This window comes from Lacerta agilis, chromosome Z (assembly GCF_009819535.1).
Source record: "Lacerta agilis isolate rLacAgi1 chromosome Z, rLacAgi1.pri, whole genome shotgun sequence".
Classification (NCBI taxonomy): domain Eukaryota; kingdom Metazoa; phylum Chordata; class Lepidosauria; order Squamata; family Lacertidae; genus Lacerta; species Lacerta agilis.
In genome coordinates this window covers 5,798,879-5,817,767 of record NC_046331.1, presented here as the reverse complement: position 1 = coordinate 5,817,767, position 18,889 = coordinate 5,798,879, and the positions used below count along the sequence as shown (strand labels likewise).

The 18,889-nt window shown below is 44.2% G+C and overlaps 1 protein-coding gene across 1 annotated transcript in view; it reads right to left on the bottom strand.

The window, feature by feature from the left end:
* The window catches only part of ASTN2 (astrotactin 2), a 627,871-nt gene that overhangs the window by 313,595 nt on the left and 295,387 nt on the right, over window positions 1-18,889 (bottom strand). Inside the window, 1 exon segment of the mRNA XM_033137815.1 lies at window positions 7,536-7,682. Within this exon segment, the coding sequence (XP_032993706.1) occupies window positions 7,536-7,682 (147 nt within the window).

Here is an 18,889-nt window from a genome sequence, read left to right as displayed (position 1 = left end):
TTGTTTACTTGGTTGGTTGGTTGGTTGGTGAGGGTAATGAATAATAGAAAATGCTTCATGCAACACTGCTATTCTCTATGTAAGACTAAAAAAAGATAATTGGGGGGGGGGGGGAAATGGTGAAATTTACATAGGGTGTGTGTCCCCTGTGCTAGTAGTATAATCATAGGTATAACTCTTTCCCCCTCCAGCCCTCAGTCTTACCATCCTCTAAATACTAAAACATGCTCCCTCTTACAATGGGAGAAAAGAAGCTGAAATAAAATAAAATCCAACATGTCCCCATAATATTACAATAAAAAATGGAATCACTTATAAGCCAGTCCCTTTGGGGAGAAGGCAACTGAGCAAATTATGCAAGTATTCAGAACACTTGCACAGGCCTGCCAATGAAATACCAGTAAAACAGATTAATATCCTTGGAAATGGGGAAGAAATGGGCTGTTTTCCAATTCAGGCATAATGACTTTTCTAAAGAGAAAGAAGAGAGGGAGCCCGGTGGAACAGCTAGCTGTAGAATGAGAATGGCACCTATAATGACACTGTAAAACATCATTTGAAGTGTGTGTGTGTGTGTGTGTGTGTTGTAGGGGACTTTCAATGGGGAGCAGCATCCTTAGCTGCCAAGGTGAGGCTGGAAGTATCAGCAGCTGTCTCCTATTCTGAAATGTTGAACTTTCTTGCCAGGGAGGTATAAGGTGTTTTCTCCTGGTGCCCTCTTCATCCTAGCTCAAGCTGAGCCAGATTGCAGTGCCAGATTGGGGACAGAACTTTGTCGTTCACAAAAGCCTTTGTCAAAAGTTGGATGCATGAACTCTTGCTGTGTTTCAGCTGGGTTGAGTTTATGCAAACTCCTCCAGAGCCTCTCTTCATGACAAACAGAGACACCGAGAGCTGTTTCTTTAACAGCTTCAAATCATTCTGACAGCAAAACTACAGAAAACCATTTAGGGATACCGTGGGGCTAGAAGTTTTTAATAACACCCAATGAAGTGTTATTAGTTTAACTTCTTTCCCAGCACTGAATACATTAATTTAGCTTCTTAAAAGGAATTAAACAATTTGGGGCTTGAAAAATGGAGAGTAGTTTTCTCCATACTGATTGGAAATGTATTCTCTCGGGGCTTAGAAAGCAATGGGAGAGGTCGGCAGGAAAACTCCTAAATTATGTTCTCCTAGCGGCATGCAGTGCATAAAAGTGGCTCAGTCCTTGGCATCTGGGATAGAAGAGACACTATGCCTGAAATTCTGAAAAGCCACTTCCAGTCAGTATACAGTTGGCTTATGCTTGGTCCCAGCTGCTGTTGGAAAGATTGGAAGATATTTAAGGAGTGTATAAAAACACAACTGGATATTGGATGATTTGCAATTGGGATGTGTATGTGCCAGTTTTTGAGAGTGAGAAATGCCACCACTAGGGTCCGTTGTGGAAACCAGGACCAAATAGTCCACTCCATTTGTCTTTCCCTTACTCCCCACCACCCCAGGATAACTACCAGCATCATAATGCCGGTATACAATTATATGGTGCAACCACATTTGGAGCACTGTGTACAGTTCTCATAACCTCACCTCAAAAAAGGTAGTGTAGAGTTGGAAAAGGTTCAGTAAAGGGCAACCAAAATGATCAAGGGGGTGGATTTACTCCTCTATGAAGAAAGGTTGCGGTGGTTGGGACTTAGAAAAAAAAGGCAGGAGGTGACATGAAAGAAGATTATAAAATTATGCATGGTCTGGGAAAACTGGATAGAGAAAATTTTGCCTCCCTGTCTCATGACACTAGAACTTGTAGGCATCCAGTGAAGCTGAATGTTGGACGATTTAGGGCAGATAAAAGAAAACACTTCTTCATGCAACACTCAGCCAAACCAAGGCACTCGCTCCTCCAGGAGGCAGTGATGCCACCAACTTGGAAGGCTTTAAAAGAGGATTAGGCAAATTCACGGAGGAGAGGGCTATCAATAGCTACTAGCCACGATGGAGATGCTCTACCTCCACAGCTGGAGGCAGCAGTACTTATAAATACCAGCTGCTAGAAAACCACAGGGAGGGAAAGTGCTCTTGTGCTCATGTTCTGCTTGCTGGTTTCCCATAGGCATCTGGTTGGCTACTGTGAGTATAGGATGATGGAGTAGATTAGCCAAAGGCCTCATCCAGCATGCTATTCTTATGTTGGGCTAACAGGAGCTGGAGTCTAGCAACATTGGGGGGGGGGGGTTCCCTACCCCTGCACTAGGAACAAGTGGCTATGAGGAACAGCCCCAAAGCCTTCTACCTACTTCTGAGCCCTGGAAGGAAACATACCAGCAGCAGTGCCAGATGGGCTCTGCTAGAGTGTTTGCACGGCACCCTCCCCACCTCACCCATCCTGGTAAGCAACAGTGACCCACCCACTAGGAAATGAGCATAGTGCCTCCATGTTCCTGCTCTGTTCTGAGTTTTTTGTGCAAAACATTGGATCCAAAAGAGAAAGATGCTGTTTAATTTGCCCTTGGGGTAAGAAAAAAGTTGAAGGTTAGAACTGACTGAGTGAAGGATCCCAGCAGAAGGAAGAAAATGCAATTTGCCTTTAGTAGTTGAACTTGGTGCTCACTGCATGTTGGGCTAATAAGGCCAGCTAAATTCAAGAAACATTGAACATTCACCTGGGGAAGGGGAGCAATAGAAAGTGGCAGTGGCTCCCAACTAATGCATTAGCATCTCATTCTTTTCACCATCAGAAATTAGCAAGTTCACCATCTGAGAACCAGAAAAAGCAGCAGAGGGGAGTCACAACCACCAGCAGCTGCGTGTTCAGTACTGTGGAGCCAGTTCTGCTTTAGGTGAAGGGTGGGGGAGGTGACCTTTCCTTCCTTTCTGGAAATTCCCCTGTGAGCCCCAACAGCACTATCAGGCTGCTTGGAGCACTGGATAAGAACAGTTGCCATAACAGGCTGTTAAAATATACTGCAACATTTCCTTACAGATCAGCACATTTAAAAAGGTAAAGGTAAAGGAACCCTGACAGTTAGGTCTAGTCACCGATGACTCTGGGGTTGCGGTGCTCATCTCGCTTTACTGGCCGAGGGAGTCAGCGTTTGTCCGCAGACAGTTTTTCCAGGTCATGTGGCCAGCATGACTAAGCTGCTTCTGGCACAACAGAACACCGAAACCAGAGCAGCGCACGGAAACGCCGTTTACCTTCCTACCGGAGTGGTACCTATTTATCTACTTGCACTTTTGGGGGTGCTTTTGAATGGCTAGGTTGACAGGAGGTGGGACCAAGCAACGGGAGCTCACCCCGTCGCAAGGATTCAAACTGCCGACCTTCTGATCGGCAAGCCCAAGAGGCTCAGTGATTTAGACCACAGCACCACCCACGTCCCTAAATACACTGCAACATTTCCTTACAGATCAGCACATACCTTCTAATAATGCCAAATAGATAGTATCTATGCAGAAGTTGTAGAAGGGAAGTAAAAAGTAGAATAAAAATGTACCAACCCTTCCCATGCAAAGCTCTATATTATGCTCCAGGCAGAACTGTCTATCCCCACCCACTCCCAATTCTCCTTTCATGGCATTCCTGCCCACACTGTAGCATACCTTTTGGATGACACTAGGATGCTGAAATAGACTGGCTTCCTGAGCCCTGAAGGCAAATACCATTTTCTCCGCAGTTCAGATATGATGAGGAACTAGCAGCCAAAAAAACACAAAAAACTGGCCGCCTCAGGGCTGATTCACACACTGCATTGCCCTCCCAGTCCCCTCCATTGAGTAATTCCTGTGAGTGATGAGTTCAGTGAACAAGTCCTGCCTAGCAAACTTCCAGCCTGGAAACAGAAACTCCAAGGTCAGCCCAATGAAGTATGGTGAATAGTGCTACATTTGGACAACTGAAGAACTAAGGTGATGTCTGTAGCAAGGTGTTGTTTTTCTGCCTATAATTCAATGGCAGAATGCTTGTCTTAAATGCAGAAGGCCTCTGGTTCAAACTCCAGTTTGGAAAGGATCCAGTAGCAGGGGATGGGAAAAGATCAGTGGTGGTTGGTTCCCATTAGGACTGGTAAGGCAGAAGGCAGAGAGGTCAGAGGTAAATGGAACTAGAGCCAATGACAGGCAGAGCCAACTTATACTTTTGGCCCTATCCTTTTCTCTGCAGAGGTCTACAATGGCAATACTGAGATTAAGGAGGAGGGTGCTTGTGGGGAGTGCCAACCCCTGGTTTGATTTCAGTAAGAAGAAAGGCAGAAGCATAGAAAGCTGCCTTACACCATGTCACAGCACCAGTTCATCTCACTCAGTATTGTCTGCTGGCAGCAGCTTTTCTGGGTTTCAAACAGGAAGCATTCATTCTGCAGGTGTAGGGGACTGAGTGTGGTAAGTGCCACACCACTGAGCTATGACACTTTCCATAGATTGGGGGTGGGGAGGGTGGCTGAGGGCACATTGAGACTGGGTGGGGGCAATGCCCCACTTGCCTGAATGGACCAGCCTCTGCTGGGAAAGATTTCTGCCTGAGACCCTGGAGACCTGCTTCTAGTCACAGGAAACAATACTGGCCAAGTGGACAATAGCCTGACCTCTATGAGGCAACTTCCCATATTCCTGGTAGAGTTGGCCTGAGATTAAAAAGCAAGGGATGAATCACAAAACACTTTATGAGTTGAAAAACTGTTGAAAATGTTTGTTAACAGGTCCTGTTGTTGGTGCTGTCAAAGGTACAGTACCCAGTTGGTACTGACGCACGGCAGGGTCCTGACTTTTGGAATGCTTTCATGGCGACGTCTCCCTCCCTCCCTCCTTCATCATTAATGCTCAGGGAGGATTTAAAAACATTCCTGTTCCCCCAGGCATTTGATGCCTGAAAGATAACTTTCCCTGGAAAGTATAAGCTGTGAGGGTATGTGATTGCTTTTATTTGTTTTGGGTAATTTTAATTGTTTTTAGATGTTTTTAATCACTTCTATTATTATGTGGGTTTTTTTAATTGTATTGTGTTAACATTCTGGGGTTTGCTGCCCTTGGCTCATTAGGGAGGAAGGGTGGGATAAAGAATGCTACTATCAGGAAGAGAGGGGGGGGAGACAGACAGCGTTTTGAAGTCTGTGTTGTATTGTGGTCAGAGTGATGGGCTTAGAAAATGGAGAGTTGGGTTCAAAATCCTCCAGAGCTTGCCAGCTTACTAGGTCTTGTTAGGACAATCAGTGTCTCTCAGCCTAATTCAAGGGTTTTCAACTTCTTTGAGACCTCAGGTCCCTTGACAAACTGCAGCTCTCCTGTGGCAAACCACTTACACTAGGGTTCCATTACAGGACACGTGTAAGTGGGGATTTCCCTGTCCCCTGTCCCCTGTCTCCTCCCCATTCTGCCTTGCTCCTTTTTGGCACACATGTAAGTGGCAGTGCATGAGTCGATGGGAACCCAAGAAATGCCACTGCTCTGCAGGGCTCAGCTGACACACTCCACATGGCAGCCCCAGCCTGCCTTTCCCAAAATTTGCGCACACATGGTGGGGGGAGTTGGAGAGGGCAAAACGAGATTAAGATCAAAAGCAGAAATATTTTGCCGTTGTGGAGAAGGAAAGCGAGAAACGCACAGCACAGGGCATACATGCAGACATGGTGCTTTGCTGCAACATTCTCCCTGTTCCCCTAAAGCTGTGTGGACTGTTAAGGAAGAGCAGCATTGTGGGGGTAGAGAAGAAGAAGGGAGAGCACTGTTGGGGGGTAGAAGGAGCGGGAAAAACACTGTAGATACTCCTCACTTTCAGGGTTATTTTTAAATCCTTCCTTATAGAGCACACACACATCCAGGCAAACACACCAGCTAGTTTGCTATTTTCTTGCATTTCAGAAGCTGGGGAGGATTTTCATTTGTTGTTGTTGTTGTTGTTGTTGTTGTTGTTGTTGTTGTTGTTTGGGGGAGATTTTAAGAAAATAAACTGTCATGCAAAAGCATTTCCCCACTTTTTTTGTCATTGTTTTATTTCAGGAAGATAATTGGCTGTGAGTTAAAGCTGGTTCCCCTGAATGTTCTTCAGGAAGAAAGAGAAAGAGAGATAATGCAGGAAGATATGGGATGCAATTTAACGAAAGCACGGACCCTGGGACTACCCTGAACATTCCTCAAGGCACTCCAGGGTGCCATGGAACACTGGCTGAAAACCAGTGGCCTAATTAAGAGGACTTTGGGAGAATGAGATGGGACCAAGGAAATGGGCGGAGACCATTAAGAATCAGAGCTGGAAGTGACTTCAAAGGTTATCTAGCCCAACTCCCTGGAATGCTTGGATCTTTCACCCAACGTGGAGCTCAAACCCACGAGCATAAGATAAAGAGCCTCTTGCTCTACCAGCTGAGCTGTCCCTAGTATCCCTAAAGAGAAGGGCAATATAAAAATATCACAAATACCATACTTTTCCATCTATAAGACTAGGTTTTTTTTTCTGTAAAAGGCATGCTAAAAATGGGTCTTATACATGGGTAGTGCATAGGGTGGACATTTGATTGGTTTCTGCCATGGCTGCCAGCAGCTATTGTGCATGTTATTGGTTGCTGCGTCAATGGTTGGTGTTGATTGGTTCACGCTGCGGCAATTGTGCGGGCGATTGGCAGCTTCTGCCGGCGAGGGGATAGACGAAAGGCAGATTCAGCAATGCATGCGGCTGAGCAATTTTCGGCAATCCTTCCTTAAAAAAAATCTGAACAACCCAAGGTAATCCCCCCCCAAAAGCTCAACAACTCAACTGGCAATCCTCCCCCCATTTTCTTAAATTTGAGCTCCCCAAAATAGGGGGCGTCTTATACACGGAAAACTACGGTAAATACAGGAACTTGGACTTGCTAAACAGCACAAGTGTAAAATTTGATTGGGCTGCCGTTTAACAAAGCAGTAAAATGAAGCAGATTCTTCTTCGAGGTTGGAAGGATAAACATCCATCATCCATTACTCAATGGCCTGGAGATCTTACTGCCCCTTTCTACATTGGAATGTATATATTATAATCACCAGTCTTGTGTAGGTATCTACTTGAGCACATGCCTGCACATGTTAATGTATATTTATTTTTAAATTGGGAGTGATTGATAATTCTTTTTGTTAATGTGAGCTCATGATTATTTATCTCATATTTGCAATAAAAACGATATTTACATAAGGAAGGACATTGAAAATGATTAAAGAAATCCTTATATGTTACTGGGGGTGGGGGAATATAAATGGAATAATTTATACTATGTTTTCATTGCTTGTTTTGTTATAAGTGTGTATCTGCAATGATAGATAACACATTCATAATCAAATATGTACATTATGCACACTTAAATTTAAGCAGCAGTAACAAGTTGAGAAAAAGTCCCTCTATGAAAAATTGCACTCTGGTTTTCTGCCTCCCTAACAACTGATTGGAGACAAGACGCTGAGCTGGATCAATTTAAAATAAAGATCCCAAACCCCTCTGCCCCAGATGGCCTATGACATCTTTAGGAAGCTTGGGGTGTGTGAGAAGGGCTCTGCAATTATCATCATAGCAGTGAGGCTGGTGCTCTTACCATCAGCAATGAAGTGCTCAGGAACGTGGAGTGTCACCTTTACAGTCAGTGGGCAGGACAGCTGAGTACCACACACCATGGCCAGGATGCAGGAGCTCACAGCAATTAAGGTAAGTGCTGTCTTGTTCACAGGGCTCTTCAGGGAACCTGAGAAGTAAGAAGTAAAAGAAAAACACAAAAAAGTAAGAAGCAAAAGAAAAACACAGTTACAATGTGAAGATAATGATCAGAGCCCCTACTCATCTCAATCACCATACTGAGGCATGATAAATAAAGTTTTAGATTTGAGCCTTCAAACAATCTCTGACCAGAATTTTCACCATCAAGGCAGCAATGGCAATTTCAGTACCTTCTTGGGTAGCACCCCACCAATGGAGAGCATAAATAATTGAGCAATAGCCACAAAAAGCACCTCTGTTAACCTGTGGTGGGAAGGCTGGAATCCCAATACATTCTAGGCTAGAATAAGGTCTCCCTCTTAGGATATTTAGTTCAAAAGAAACTCCTGTTCAAAAGCATGGCTATACATGTTCCTGTAAAATAAGCCACGCAGCCATGCTTTTTGAAGAGAAGCTTCTATTGAACTATTCCCCCCACCCACCAGGGAAGAGCTTTAAGCTTGAAGCATGTTGGGATTCCCATCTCCCCACTCGCCCACCTGCCTATAAAGCACTCCATTTTGAATTGATGACTCAATCCTTTATGATACCTATCTCTGTGGTCCCTTGCTAAAAAAAGGGGGGGAACAATGTGTGTTTGTGGAAAAGCAGGCTGTGCTTCGTCTTGCCATCTCTCAGGGGTTCGCCTACATTTACCTGCTACAGGTAACTGACATTTGCAGAAGGAACAACATCAAATCTGGCGCTGTGAAATCAGTTTTCCTTTGTTCGCCCTTCTTTGTGGATTCTCATTTACAGAACACTTAAATCCTACCCCCCTCCTCAATCCCAAACGTATTGGAGCAGGGGAAATGTTATTAAACTTTAATTGATAAAGGAAGGTAACTAAATAAAAGACACAAAACTATTTCCCCCTTACATTTCACATAAGAAGCTGTTGTCTTCTAACAAACATCAATAGCTATATAATTTTCTTCTAAAGAAAATTAATATACTTTTTACATAAAAGAATAAAAAAAACCAAGCATTCTCTGATGTAAAGTCATTTATAGGGAAATCAGCTAGAATTGCAGAGCACATAAAAGCTGGAACTTGGTATGAGCTACAATGGTACAGAGACAGCAAAATCCATTTTGTTAGTCACAGAAAGCCTTTTCATCGCTCAAGGTCATTCTTGCAAAGGGCCTCTCACAGCAACTGTGGGCTAAAATAATTTCTGACAGCATGAAGACAGGCTCTTTGCAGCCCAAATCTGATGCTAGACCAACCCCAGCACTGGAGAGCCATGAGGGTCAGACAGCGCTCCTCTGCCCCTCTCTGTGCCCTCTCTCTGTGGACCAACTGTCTTAACATCCCATATGCCAAAAAGCTGACACCTAAGAAAATTATTCAGAGCCAGCAGAACCTTTTGAGTCTATGCAGAGCCAATATATGCAGCGGCTCCATGGAATATTGTGCTGCAGCTGGGCCTCCATCTAGACCAAATCTAGTTCTCCTGCAGAGCTTGTTAATAAAGTAAATTTAATGGGGGAAAGTGCAAGATACAGTGCTAGCAGAAGAAAAAATTGGCAACCCTACTGCACAACACAAAGGCCGTGAAACTAATTGAATGAAAGCCCGTTGCCCTTTCTGCCTTCAAGTTAAGAAGGCCAAAATGTTCTCCTTGCAAAAGAAAAAGAAACGGAGAGTGGGCTGTTGAAACAAGGGAAATGGCAACACCACGTGAACATCGAATCCTCCTTTCCTGTAATAATTGGGTCGATTCTGCTATAATAACACAGTTTGAGCAAGAGCAGAGAACAGGCCACACAGATTTGAAAGTTAAGGAGAAATACATGCACCAAAACCAAATAAATATTTGTTCCAGGAAGGGAAGGGTTTCAGAATTGGAACTGAATTGGAAGGCAAACCATGCACACTGATTAGAATTCTCTGAAAGTCTGGACAGCTCCCTACAAGCAAACCAAATAGAATTGTAGGCTCATTCACACTTCTGCTTGTCCCATGCCTAGAAAGCATGGGTCTGAGAGCTTTTTTCTGCTTGACCCTTAATTTCTAGGCTCAAGCAGTTTTTCCAGTGCCCTGCTCCTTTCCTAAGAAAAATAATAAATTATTATTATCATTAGCTCTAAATTGGAACAAATAAAATCGAAAATTCTTTCTAGTAGCACCTTAGAGACCAACTGAGTTTGTTCCTGGTATGAGCTTTCGTGTGCATGCACACTTCTTCAGATACGAGATATGGTATCTGAAGAAGTGTGCATGCACACGAAAGCTCATACCAGGAACAAACTCAGTTGGTCTCTAAGGTGCTACTAGAAAGAATTTTCGATTTTGTTTTGACCATGGCAGACCAACACGGCTACCCACCTGTAATTGGAACAAATGGAAATCCATGGGAAACCCGATTGCCATTTGCTCCAACTGAGTGCCAAAGTTCCCCGGAGGAACGAGGATGAGTGCTGAGAGTTCACACACTCAGTGAACACTCAGTGTTCACGCACTCACGAACTCTCCCAGCCCAAAAAAGGTCCAAGATTCACTGGTTCCTTTTAAGATGGGCAAATGCTCACATTACATAATTCTGCTGTTCCACACTAAAATATGTGTTGCATTCTACAAAGTATCTGTCACAAACGTCAAAGCCTTGATCTCAGCTTGATCCCAGGAGGTAAGTGGAGAAACCTCAGTAAGTTATCAAAGCCGACACCAGCAAAATCACTTTTGAGATTCTTAAGAAGTATTTTTAAACCATTTTAACTAAGCCTAAACTGGTTAGGATAAGGACATTTTAATGACTACCTGCTCCCTTATGAGCCCACTTGGCTACGGTGGTTCATTTACCAGAAGTAATGTATTTAGCATTAACTCTGGAAGTGTATACTGTACTTGATTCTGACCAAGCTAAGCTTCCATTATCTTAGCTAGCAACTGGAACAACTGTTGCTTGTTTTCGTTAACACGTAGGAATTGCTTAAATTGCTTTGGAATTGTAGTCGAATCTTTTACTTGAAAACTGATGCCACTACCTTTTGATTTTCAGGTTTCTGCCTTCAAACTGTTACTAGAGTTTGCGTCCAATGCAATTATCTAGTTGTGAAACATTCCTCAGTTGATTATTGAAATATGATTTAATAACACTACCATAGTATTCTGAAAATGTTTTGGCAGTGCCTGGATTAAGCATGTAGATTGAGGTTTGCCATCAAATATTTTAACTGTTACCTTTGGTTCGCTGTGTATTTACTTTGTATTACTGTGTATTCATGCTGTTCACTGCTTTGCGGGCTTTGGGGCTAAAAAGCTGTACATAAATAAACCATACCATACAGCTGGTATTAGCCAATTATTTAGAGGCTCTTTCAGAAAAAAAAGGAGACTTAATTGTTTTCAACTCTGTAACTTTCTCTGCACCTGGAGAGCAGTTTGGAGCATACAAAATGTGCACACTGCATTCAAATGCACACCAAGAGATAAATGACTTAACACGAGACCTTTAAAAAACAGGTGAATTTAAACTTTATGACCCAGCATTAACGAAACACACTGCAATAGAATCCTTGGATTTCAGGGCTTATTTTACAGACGTGAAAGCAACACCTACTCATCCCTTGCCCCAGAAGCTAAAAGCTGTCAAGAAGCAGGTTTAGTCGAGGAATGAGAATATTAATTGATTCATTGATGGCTGGGGTAGTGAACAGTGCTCTGTTTATACAGGAGTCACACACACATGTCTGGACACTACGAGAGAAACATCTAGACCATGGGAAGGCAAACTAAAGCCCGGCGGCCGGATCTGGCCCAATTGCCTTCTCAATCCGGCCCTGTGGATGGTCCGGGAATCAGCGTGTTTTTACATGAGTAGAATGTGTGCTTTTATTTAAAACGCACCTCTTGGTTATTTGTGGGGCATAGGAATTCATTCATTTTTATTCCCCCCCCCAAAAAAATATAGCCTGGCCCCCCACAAGCTCTGAGGGACAGTGGCCTTGTCCCTTGCTGGAAAAGTTTGCTGACTCCTGATCTAGACAGCACCTTGCAAACCCAGCAGTGTTTAAATTCAGGGGCAAGCTTTTTGTCTTGTGGGACAGGCTTAATACCTTTATGGTATGTTTCTGAAGAAGAAGAAGAAGAAGAAGAAGAAGAAGAAGAAGAAGAAGAAGAAGAGTTTGGATTTGATATCCCGCTTTTCACTACCCGAAGGAGTCTCAAAGCGGCTAACATTCTCCTTTCCCTCCTTCCCCCACAACAAACACTCTGTGAGGTGAGTGGGGCTGAGAGACTTCAGAGAAGTGTGACTAGCCCAAGGTCACCCAGCAGCTGCATGTGGAGGAGCGGGGAATCAAACCCGGTTCCCCAGATTACGAGTCTACCGCTCTTAACCACTACACCACACTGGCTCTCAGTGTGGAAAGACTCAACAGCTGAAATGTAGCTGAATGTTGAGCAGCAGAAGCTTCTCTAAAGAAGAGTGTGCCTGGTGTAGGAGGGCAAGAAAAGGCCCTGAAGCAGGAAACCCTTGTTTAAGAGAACAAAAGAGCAAGATTTTTTTTTAAGGTGGGGAGGGGCATGCAAGCCTTTGTTAGTTTTGTTTTGTTTTAACAGGAATGGCATCCAAGTATCATTGCCATTTTCAATCCAATCAGCTGCCACTTAATTAGTCTGGAAGGAAAGCTGAATTCTGAAATAAAAGGCTCCCTGCAGTGCCCTGAAACCCTGAGCATGTAAGCAGTGTCTGCCAGTGTCACATGCCTCTTGCCCTCTCTTTCATGACATTTTCCATTGGCACCAATTAGATGTGCTCTGGACTCGCTGGGGGGCAGACAGGCTGCTAGAGAAAACATCCCATGAAGTGGCAGATTCCTCTGAAGATTCTGAAACCTTTCAAAAGAAGGACAGAAGCCAGAGGTTGGGGGTCAGCAAAGGGGAATAATAAGTACCCCAAAATGACTAACCTTATGAGTTTATTCTCCTCCTCTTACTGCACTGGAGGGTTAACTGGGTCTGCATTCACATGGCCATATATTCCATTTTCTGAGCAATATCCTGTTAATTTCTGCTTTATAGCTGAGCTTTCACGTGGTCTAAAAGCCTCTACCAGAACTATAGCAGAATATGGTGCTAGTTTGGCCCTCATTTCTCTGTCATTTGCAAAAAGATCCCCCCCCCCTCGACTGCTAAACTTGTGCTATATTTCTGGAAGCAGATTTTACGTCACGTGCAAATATAATGCAGAATTTAATAGTTAGGGAAACACTGGGAAACTGGCACATTGCTAGATTTGATGGGGACATGCACAACTCTGTATGGATTTATCTTTAATAGCTCAACCTCCTCATAACAATATACAGTCCTAAATCAACTTTATAAATACACAGTTGGGAAATCAGCCAACCAAGACATAATGAACTTTAATTACCCAATTTTTAATCAGCACAAATTTTGTTAACTGGAGCCAGATGTGGATGCTAAAATGCCTAGCAATCAGGTCCCTCTTTCCCACTCCATGGCAGCACTTGGTATTTCACTGAAAATTCCCACCTCAAGATAATTACAGGAATACGGAAAAGAGCTGGGGAGGAGGGTGAATGGGTCATCCATGCTGCGTTGAACCTGCACCAATCTCATTAAGATGAAAGGAAGTCACTTGCAAGGAGCTCTGGTACACAGCAGCTGCAAACTCAAAGCAGCCCTATGTGTGTGGGAGGAAAGGGGAGCAAATTGTAGATCACCAACTCCTCAAGGAAGCAACCAAGCATGGCAAAATCGCCCATATACATGCCCAGTTTCCTTTCGCAGACTTAAGGGAGGGGCGAGAATTGCCCACCAAACACCCAAGAAGGCCACACTTGTCAAGGGAGTTGACTGTGTCTAGTAACTATCCAGAGTTATGTTCAGGCAGAGACTCATTAAGGCAGTTCACGACACCAAGTATCCTGCAACTCAAAAACTAATGACAGATTAAGGAAAAGGATCCCTGAATGGTTAAATCCAGTCAAAGGTAACTATGGGGTGTGGCACTCATCTTGCTTCAGGCTGAGGGAGCTGGAGTTTGTCCACAGACAAACTTTCCAGGTCACGTGGCCAGCATGACTAAACTGCTTCTGGTGCAACAGGACACCGTGACGGAAACCAGAGCACATGTAAACGCCGTTTACCTTTCTGCCGTAGTGTCTATGATTATTATTATTATTTTTAAAAAACCAGAAGCATTTTAGTGTGCATTTCTTCTAATATATGGTCATTTTTTTGTTATGCAATATGGCCTAACCTGACCATTTCCCCCTATTTCGCTGTTCTGGGTGCTCCCATCAGATGAAATTAGCTAGGTGGCTACTAGGTGGAGGGAGAGTCTTCTTGGTAATGGCACCCCAGCTGTGGAATAACTTCCCATTTTATTATTTTGTATGGTGAGCTGCCCAGCAAAAAGCATTATTAGAAAGCCTACATAAATTCCATAAATAAACAGCTGAAGCACTCCAGAAAGGCGCCCCAGATGCTATTCAAAGGGTGCAAGATAACCCCTGTTAAATAAACCACAATAAAACAAGCAAACAAAAAGAAATTCCTTAATTTATGGATTATAAAAGATGTCCCGTTGTCAATCAGGGGAATTCTACATCAAAAGGAATCCTACAGGAGCATGGGAAAGCCACCAGTTGTTTGCATGATTTTGCTTCCTGAAAATCTCATTTGACAAAAATGGTTTCTAGTACTTATGGCTGAAAAGATGTGTTTTCAATTATGTGGATACTGCCTGGTGTAACCTGAAAAGTCGGAGGGAGGTGCAGTAGCATTTTCAGCATAGGGAGGAGAGATTTCAGCAGCCTGCATAGTTTATTGCTTATTTCCATTTTTTAATAACAAAGTAGAATTATGCAAACTGATATATATTCTTGGTTTACACTAATTGCATTTAGCTCTTTTTGCTCAAAATGGGTGGGGTGGGGTGGGGGTGGATCTTGACAAAATGTTGTTGGCACAGAGCAGGGGCAGCCAGAGGCATTTTGGAACATGAAGTGAAATGCCCCACTGCTGCCCCCCACGATGGGGGAGGGGGAACTCCACAGAGCCATAGCTGGGGGGCGGGGGTCTAGCCAGGGTTTCTGCCCTGGGTGAAGCCTCCAGAGGGGCGCCATTGAGGCTCCCAGACTCCCAGCATGTCTGGGCTTCAGCCGGAGGGAAAGATGAAAAAGTGAACTGTTTATTTCATAACTGATCCCTGTGGAAGAAGAAACAGATGGAAATCTGCTGGGATTTTTAAGGAAGATTTTTGAAAAGGAGATAGAACATATTTTCTTTCCTGAAAAAGCCATACTTTTATTTATTTATAGACAGTATTTCAACCCAAAGGTAAACTTAAAAACAATTTAAAAGTATACCAAAAAGGGCCAATGTTAGAATACCACATAAAATTGACAAAAATCTCCACTTGTCTCCGAACTGCTAGAATAAATAAAAGTGTGTTCACCTCTGAAAGAAGATCAGGGAAGTTGAAGTTGAGGGTTGAAGAACTAGTCCACTGCCAATTTAGCACAACTGTCTTTAAAATCTCTTGCCCCCCACCCCGCCCCGGTCCACTTCTATACAAAGATTTTGCTTCATTCTCTCTTTTTCCTCTTTCTTGGAAAAAAAAAACCCCCAATGATTAATTAACTATACCCAAAGGATTGTGTTCAATGCTTGATGGATGGAATTTCACTCATAAGTTAACTGATTTCCTATCATAAACAGTGGAACTATAAAACCTAAAGTATATTTCTGTTAATCCTCTGAACACTAATTAGGCCAGTTCTTATGCAATGATCTTGGCTTAAACAGTAAAGTTTACCAACCTTACTTTCATATGTTGGCTACTTAACTAAGAATGAACAAGTTATTCTTAGCTGAGTAAGAGGTTAGTAGGGCTGCCATATTTCAAAAAGTGAAAACCCGGACACAAACTTCCCTGAAAAGGGAAGTTCTGGGAACTGTAGTTTAAACAGCCACAACAAAAATGTCAAAGCCGGTTCACAAAGGTCAGCGGGTGATTGTTCAATCTAAGCATTTTACACTGTCATCTATTGTTGTTGTTGTTCAGTCGTTCAGTCGTGTCCGACTCTTCGTGACCCCATGGACCAGAGCACGCCAGGCACGCCTATCTTTCACTGCCTCCAATTATGTCTCAACTGGTGCATTGCCTTAAAAAATATTTGGCAGTTCTTCAACAATATTTGACTGGTGAGATGCCCCATCCTACTGACTTTTCATTCACAAGAGAGGAGTCAATAGAGTTGAGCATATGACCGGGGTCATCAGTCTCTCTCTTTACTAACAGTAATGTATCCTGTCAGAGAGCAGTGCAAAACAATGGGCTGTCATTGGGCTTCTTTTGGTTTTGTCCATAGATATACACCTCGGGGAGTGGACTCTCACTTAAAAAAAGAAAGCCAAGTCTATCAGAATCAGTATTAACTGGAGAACACTTTCTACCTAGTCTACCACTCTTCCTTAACCAGTAGTTCAACAATTGACATGTTGAGGAGGTACATAAATATGGCTACCTGTAGAGTAAAGAGGATAATTTGTCGGATGAAGGCAGAATCCACACACACCTTCCTCTCCAAAGCAATAATCTACCATGGGTGATAATTTGCAGCAGGATCAATGGAGACAGCAAAATCTTTGGCTTAAGCAGCAGGAACCGCCAGCTCCCACAACCGTGCACTCTGCATGTTCTATTCAGCCTGAAGAGTCCTTGAAGCCATTTGTTAATCTGTCTCTAATTCTCAGTCTCAGTAGACTTTAGGAGTTTTAATGCCTGATACATTGAAATAAATATGCTTTTCTGTAAAGACCATAATGCTTCAAATGTTGACCTCTTGTGTGTGCATGCACGAGCACACACAGAGTACACTGGCAATCTTATGCGGACATTATTCCCCACTGTTTTAAGTCAGATACTGATGCATACACAGAGTCCTGGGGCAAATAACTGGCACATCTTTACATTTTGTAAGCCAACAAATTAATCATTATTATGGAGTCCCAATAGGGAGAGGGAAGAGAAAATGGTGCTGCAAACAGAAGAAAAGGAAATACAAAGCCAACAAGTAGTGAATGGGCCCTGGAGGCTGACTAGTTCACAGTTCATGCATTAACTGGGGGCATTTATAGCCAGAATGCAAATCACTGTGTGCACAGCTGCCCAAGAAAAGGTGCAGGTTCTAGGATGAGGGCTGGCCAAATGGTCAGTGGCATAAAGAGAAGTGTGGAAATCTTGATCAACAAGCTTCAAAGAGAATTTGCCCATTCAAGAAGCAAACCAAAATAATGCCTCCTTACTTCCAGTTTAAGAGCTTGTCAAACTGCAGCAACTGATCTGTATCTCTCAAATACAAACAAAGCATGTACAGTGGTGCCTCGCAAGATGAAATTAACTCGTTCCACGAGTCGTTTTTTTATTGCGAAAATTTCGTCTTGCGAAGCGCGGTTTCCCATAGGAATGCATTGTAATTTAATTAATGCATTCCTATGGGCAAAAAATGTCGGGGCCTGTTGGCGGCAGCAGCAGCAGCAGCAGCGACTGCCTGGCACTGTCATCAGCATCCTCGCCACCGCCACCACCGCGGCCATCGTCTTCGCCCTGCTTCTCCCGCCTCAGCGCCCTGGCTGGGCTCGGGCTCCGTCTCCAGCCTGGGAAGGGGGAGCCGGAGGGAGGGAGGGAAGGGGTGGTGGAGCTGTGCCTGAGGGGAAGCAGGAGGAGGAGTGTTGTTGTCAGGCAGGCCGAGGCTCTCATGGCAGGAGCGGCCTCTAGCGCTCACTCACGCTTTGTGCTGCTGCAACCATGGTGAGGAGACAGAAGGAGGGAGCAGCCCCCGGCCACACCAGCAGCTGCGGCGGCGAAGACGAGGAGGAGGAGCTGCTCCATTTCAGGTTCCCGCCCCTTGAGCCCTGCTGGTCTCCTCAGCCGCAATGCAATGCAAAGCACCGCCGCCGCCGCTCTCCTCGCAGCGGGGTTCAGGCCGTGCTGCCACAAAAGACTCCGGAATGCCTCGCTCCCTCCGAAAGCCGCGCTTCTTCTTATCTCTCTTCCTCGCCCTGTTGTGGTGTTTGGTTTTCTTCGCGCCCTGCCTAGTTTTCGTGTTGCGAGTCACGGCCATAGAAAAAAAATTGTCTTGCGAGTCACCTAAAAAATCGCTAAACCCTTTCGTCTAGCGAGTTTTTCGTTGCGTGAGGCATTCGTCGTGTGAGGTACCACTGTAACATATACATCTTCAACAGGAATAGGAAATGGGTTGCCAAATTTGTGCAGATACCGTAATCACAAAAGATGAACAGTCCTGACAGAGAAACATTAAACAACAAAAAATCCCACAGCCAAAGAAAGTGTCCTTTCTCAAAAAAGGGGGAAAAAGGTCCTATTGAGGACATTATCAACATTGATTGGTTCTTTTTCCCTTTTTATTTTGGAAATGGATAAATCCAATTAAAGCTTCCATTTATTCCTATTTTCTGAGCTGCTTGGCTAACCATACTCCAGGGAGTCCTGGCTGCTGGTGGGCATCATTTCATTTCATTTTTATTCAAAAGGCCCCTGGGAGAGGGCACAAAGCATTGTCCTTGAGGTTGAAATGGGGAGAGAGGAGAACCCCCCCCCCAACCTGAGCTCTTTGGGATATAAAGTCACTACACAGTTTGGGGACTTCCGGTTAGGTGCCGGTCAATGGCGGACGGGAGTCCGACGGCTCCGTCCTCCGCTAGGCTTTAGGGACTTCCGTGCCTGCGCCACGGGTCCCTTAAAGCCACGGGAAGAGCGTCCCGTGGACCTGAGCTTCGTGGGTCCCAGACGTGCCGTCTCCGTTCCCGATTGACCCTCGTAAGGGGGAAAATCGGGCGAGCGGAGCGCCGGCACGGGACTGAAGAAGCATCTGCCTGCGGAGGATCAAAGCAGCGATCCCGCCAGACTCGAGCACCCGGCACTTCCTGCATAGAAATCTCCGAAGAAACTCTGTAAGTTAAAGAATTGGATTATTTTTACAAGTTTAAAGAGCACTACTTGCAGAGGAAACTGCAAAAGGAAGCCTGTTCCCTTTGTACTGTTCGCGCGAGCTTGGTAGCGCTAAAAGATCAAAGCCGCGACTAACGGAAAAGTTTTGCGAACTCTGCCAAACTTTTTAAAAGTGGTTTAAAAGTTGCTTAAAGTTTGTTTTAAGACTTAAAAACAGTTGATATGGCAAAAGAAGACGCCCCTCA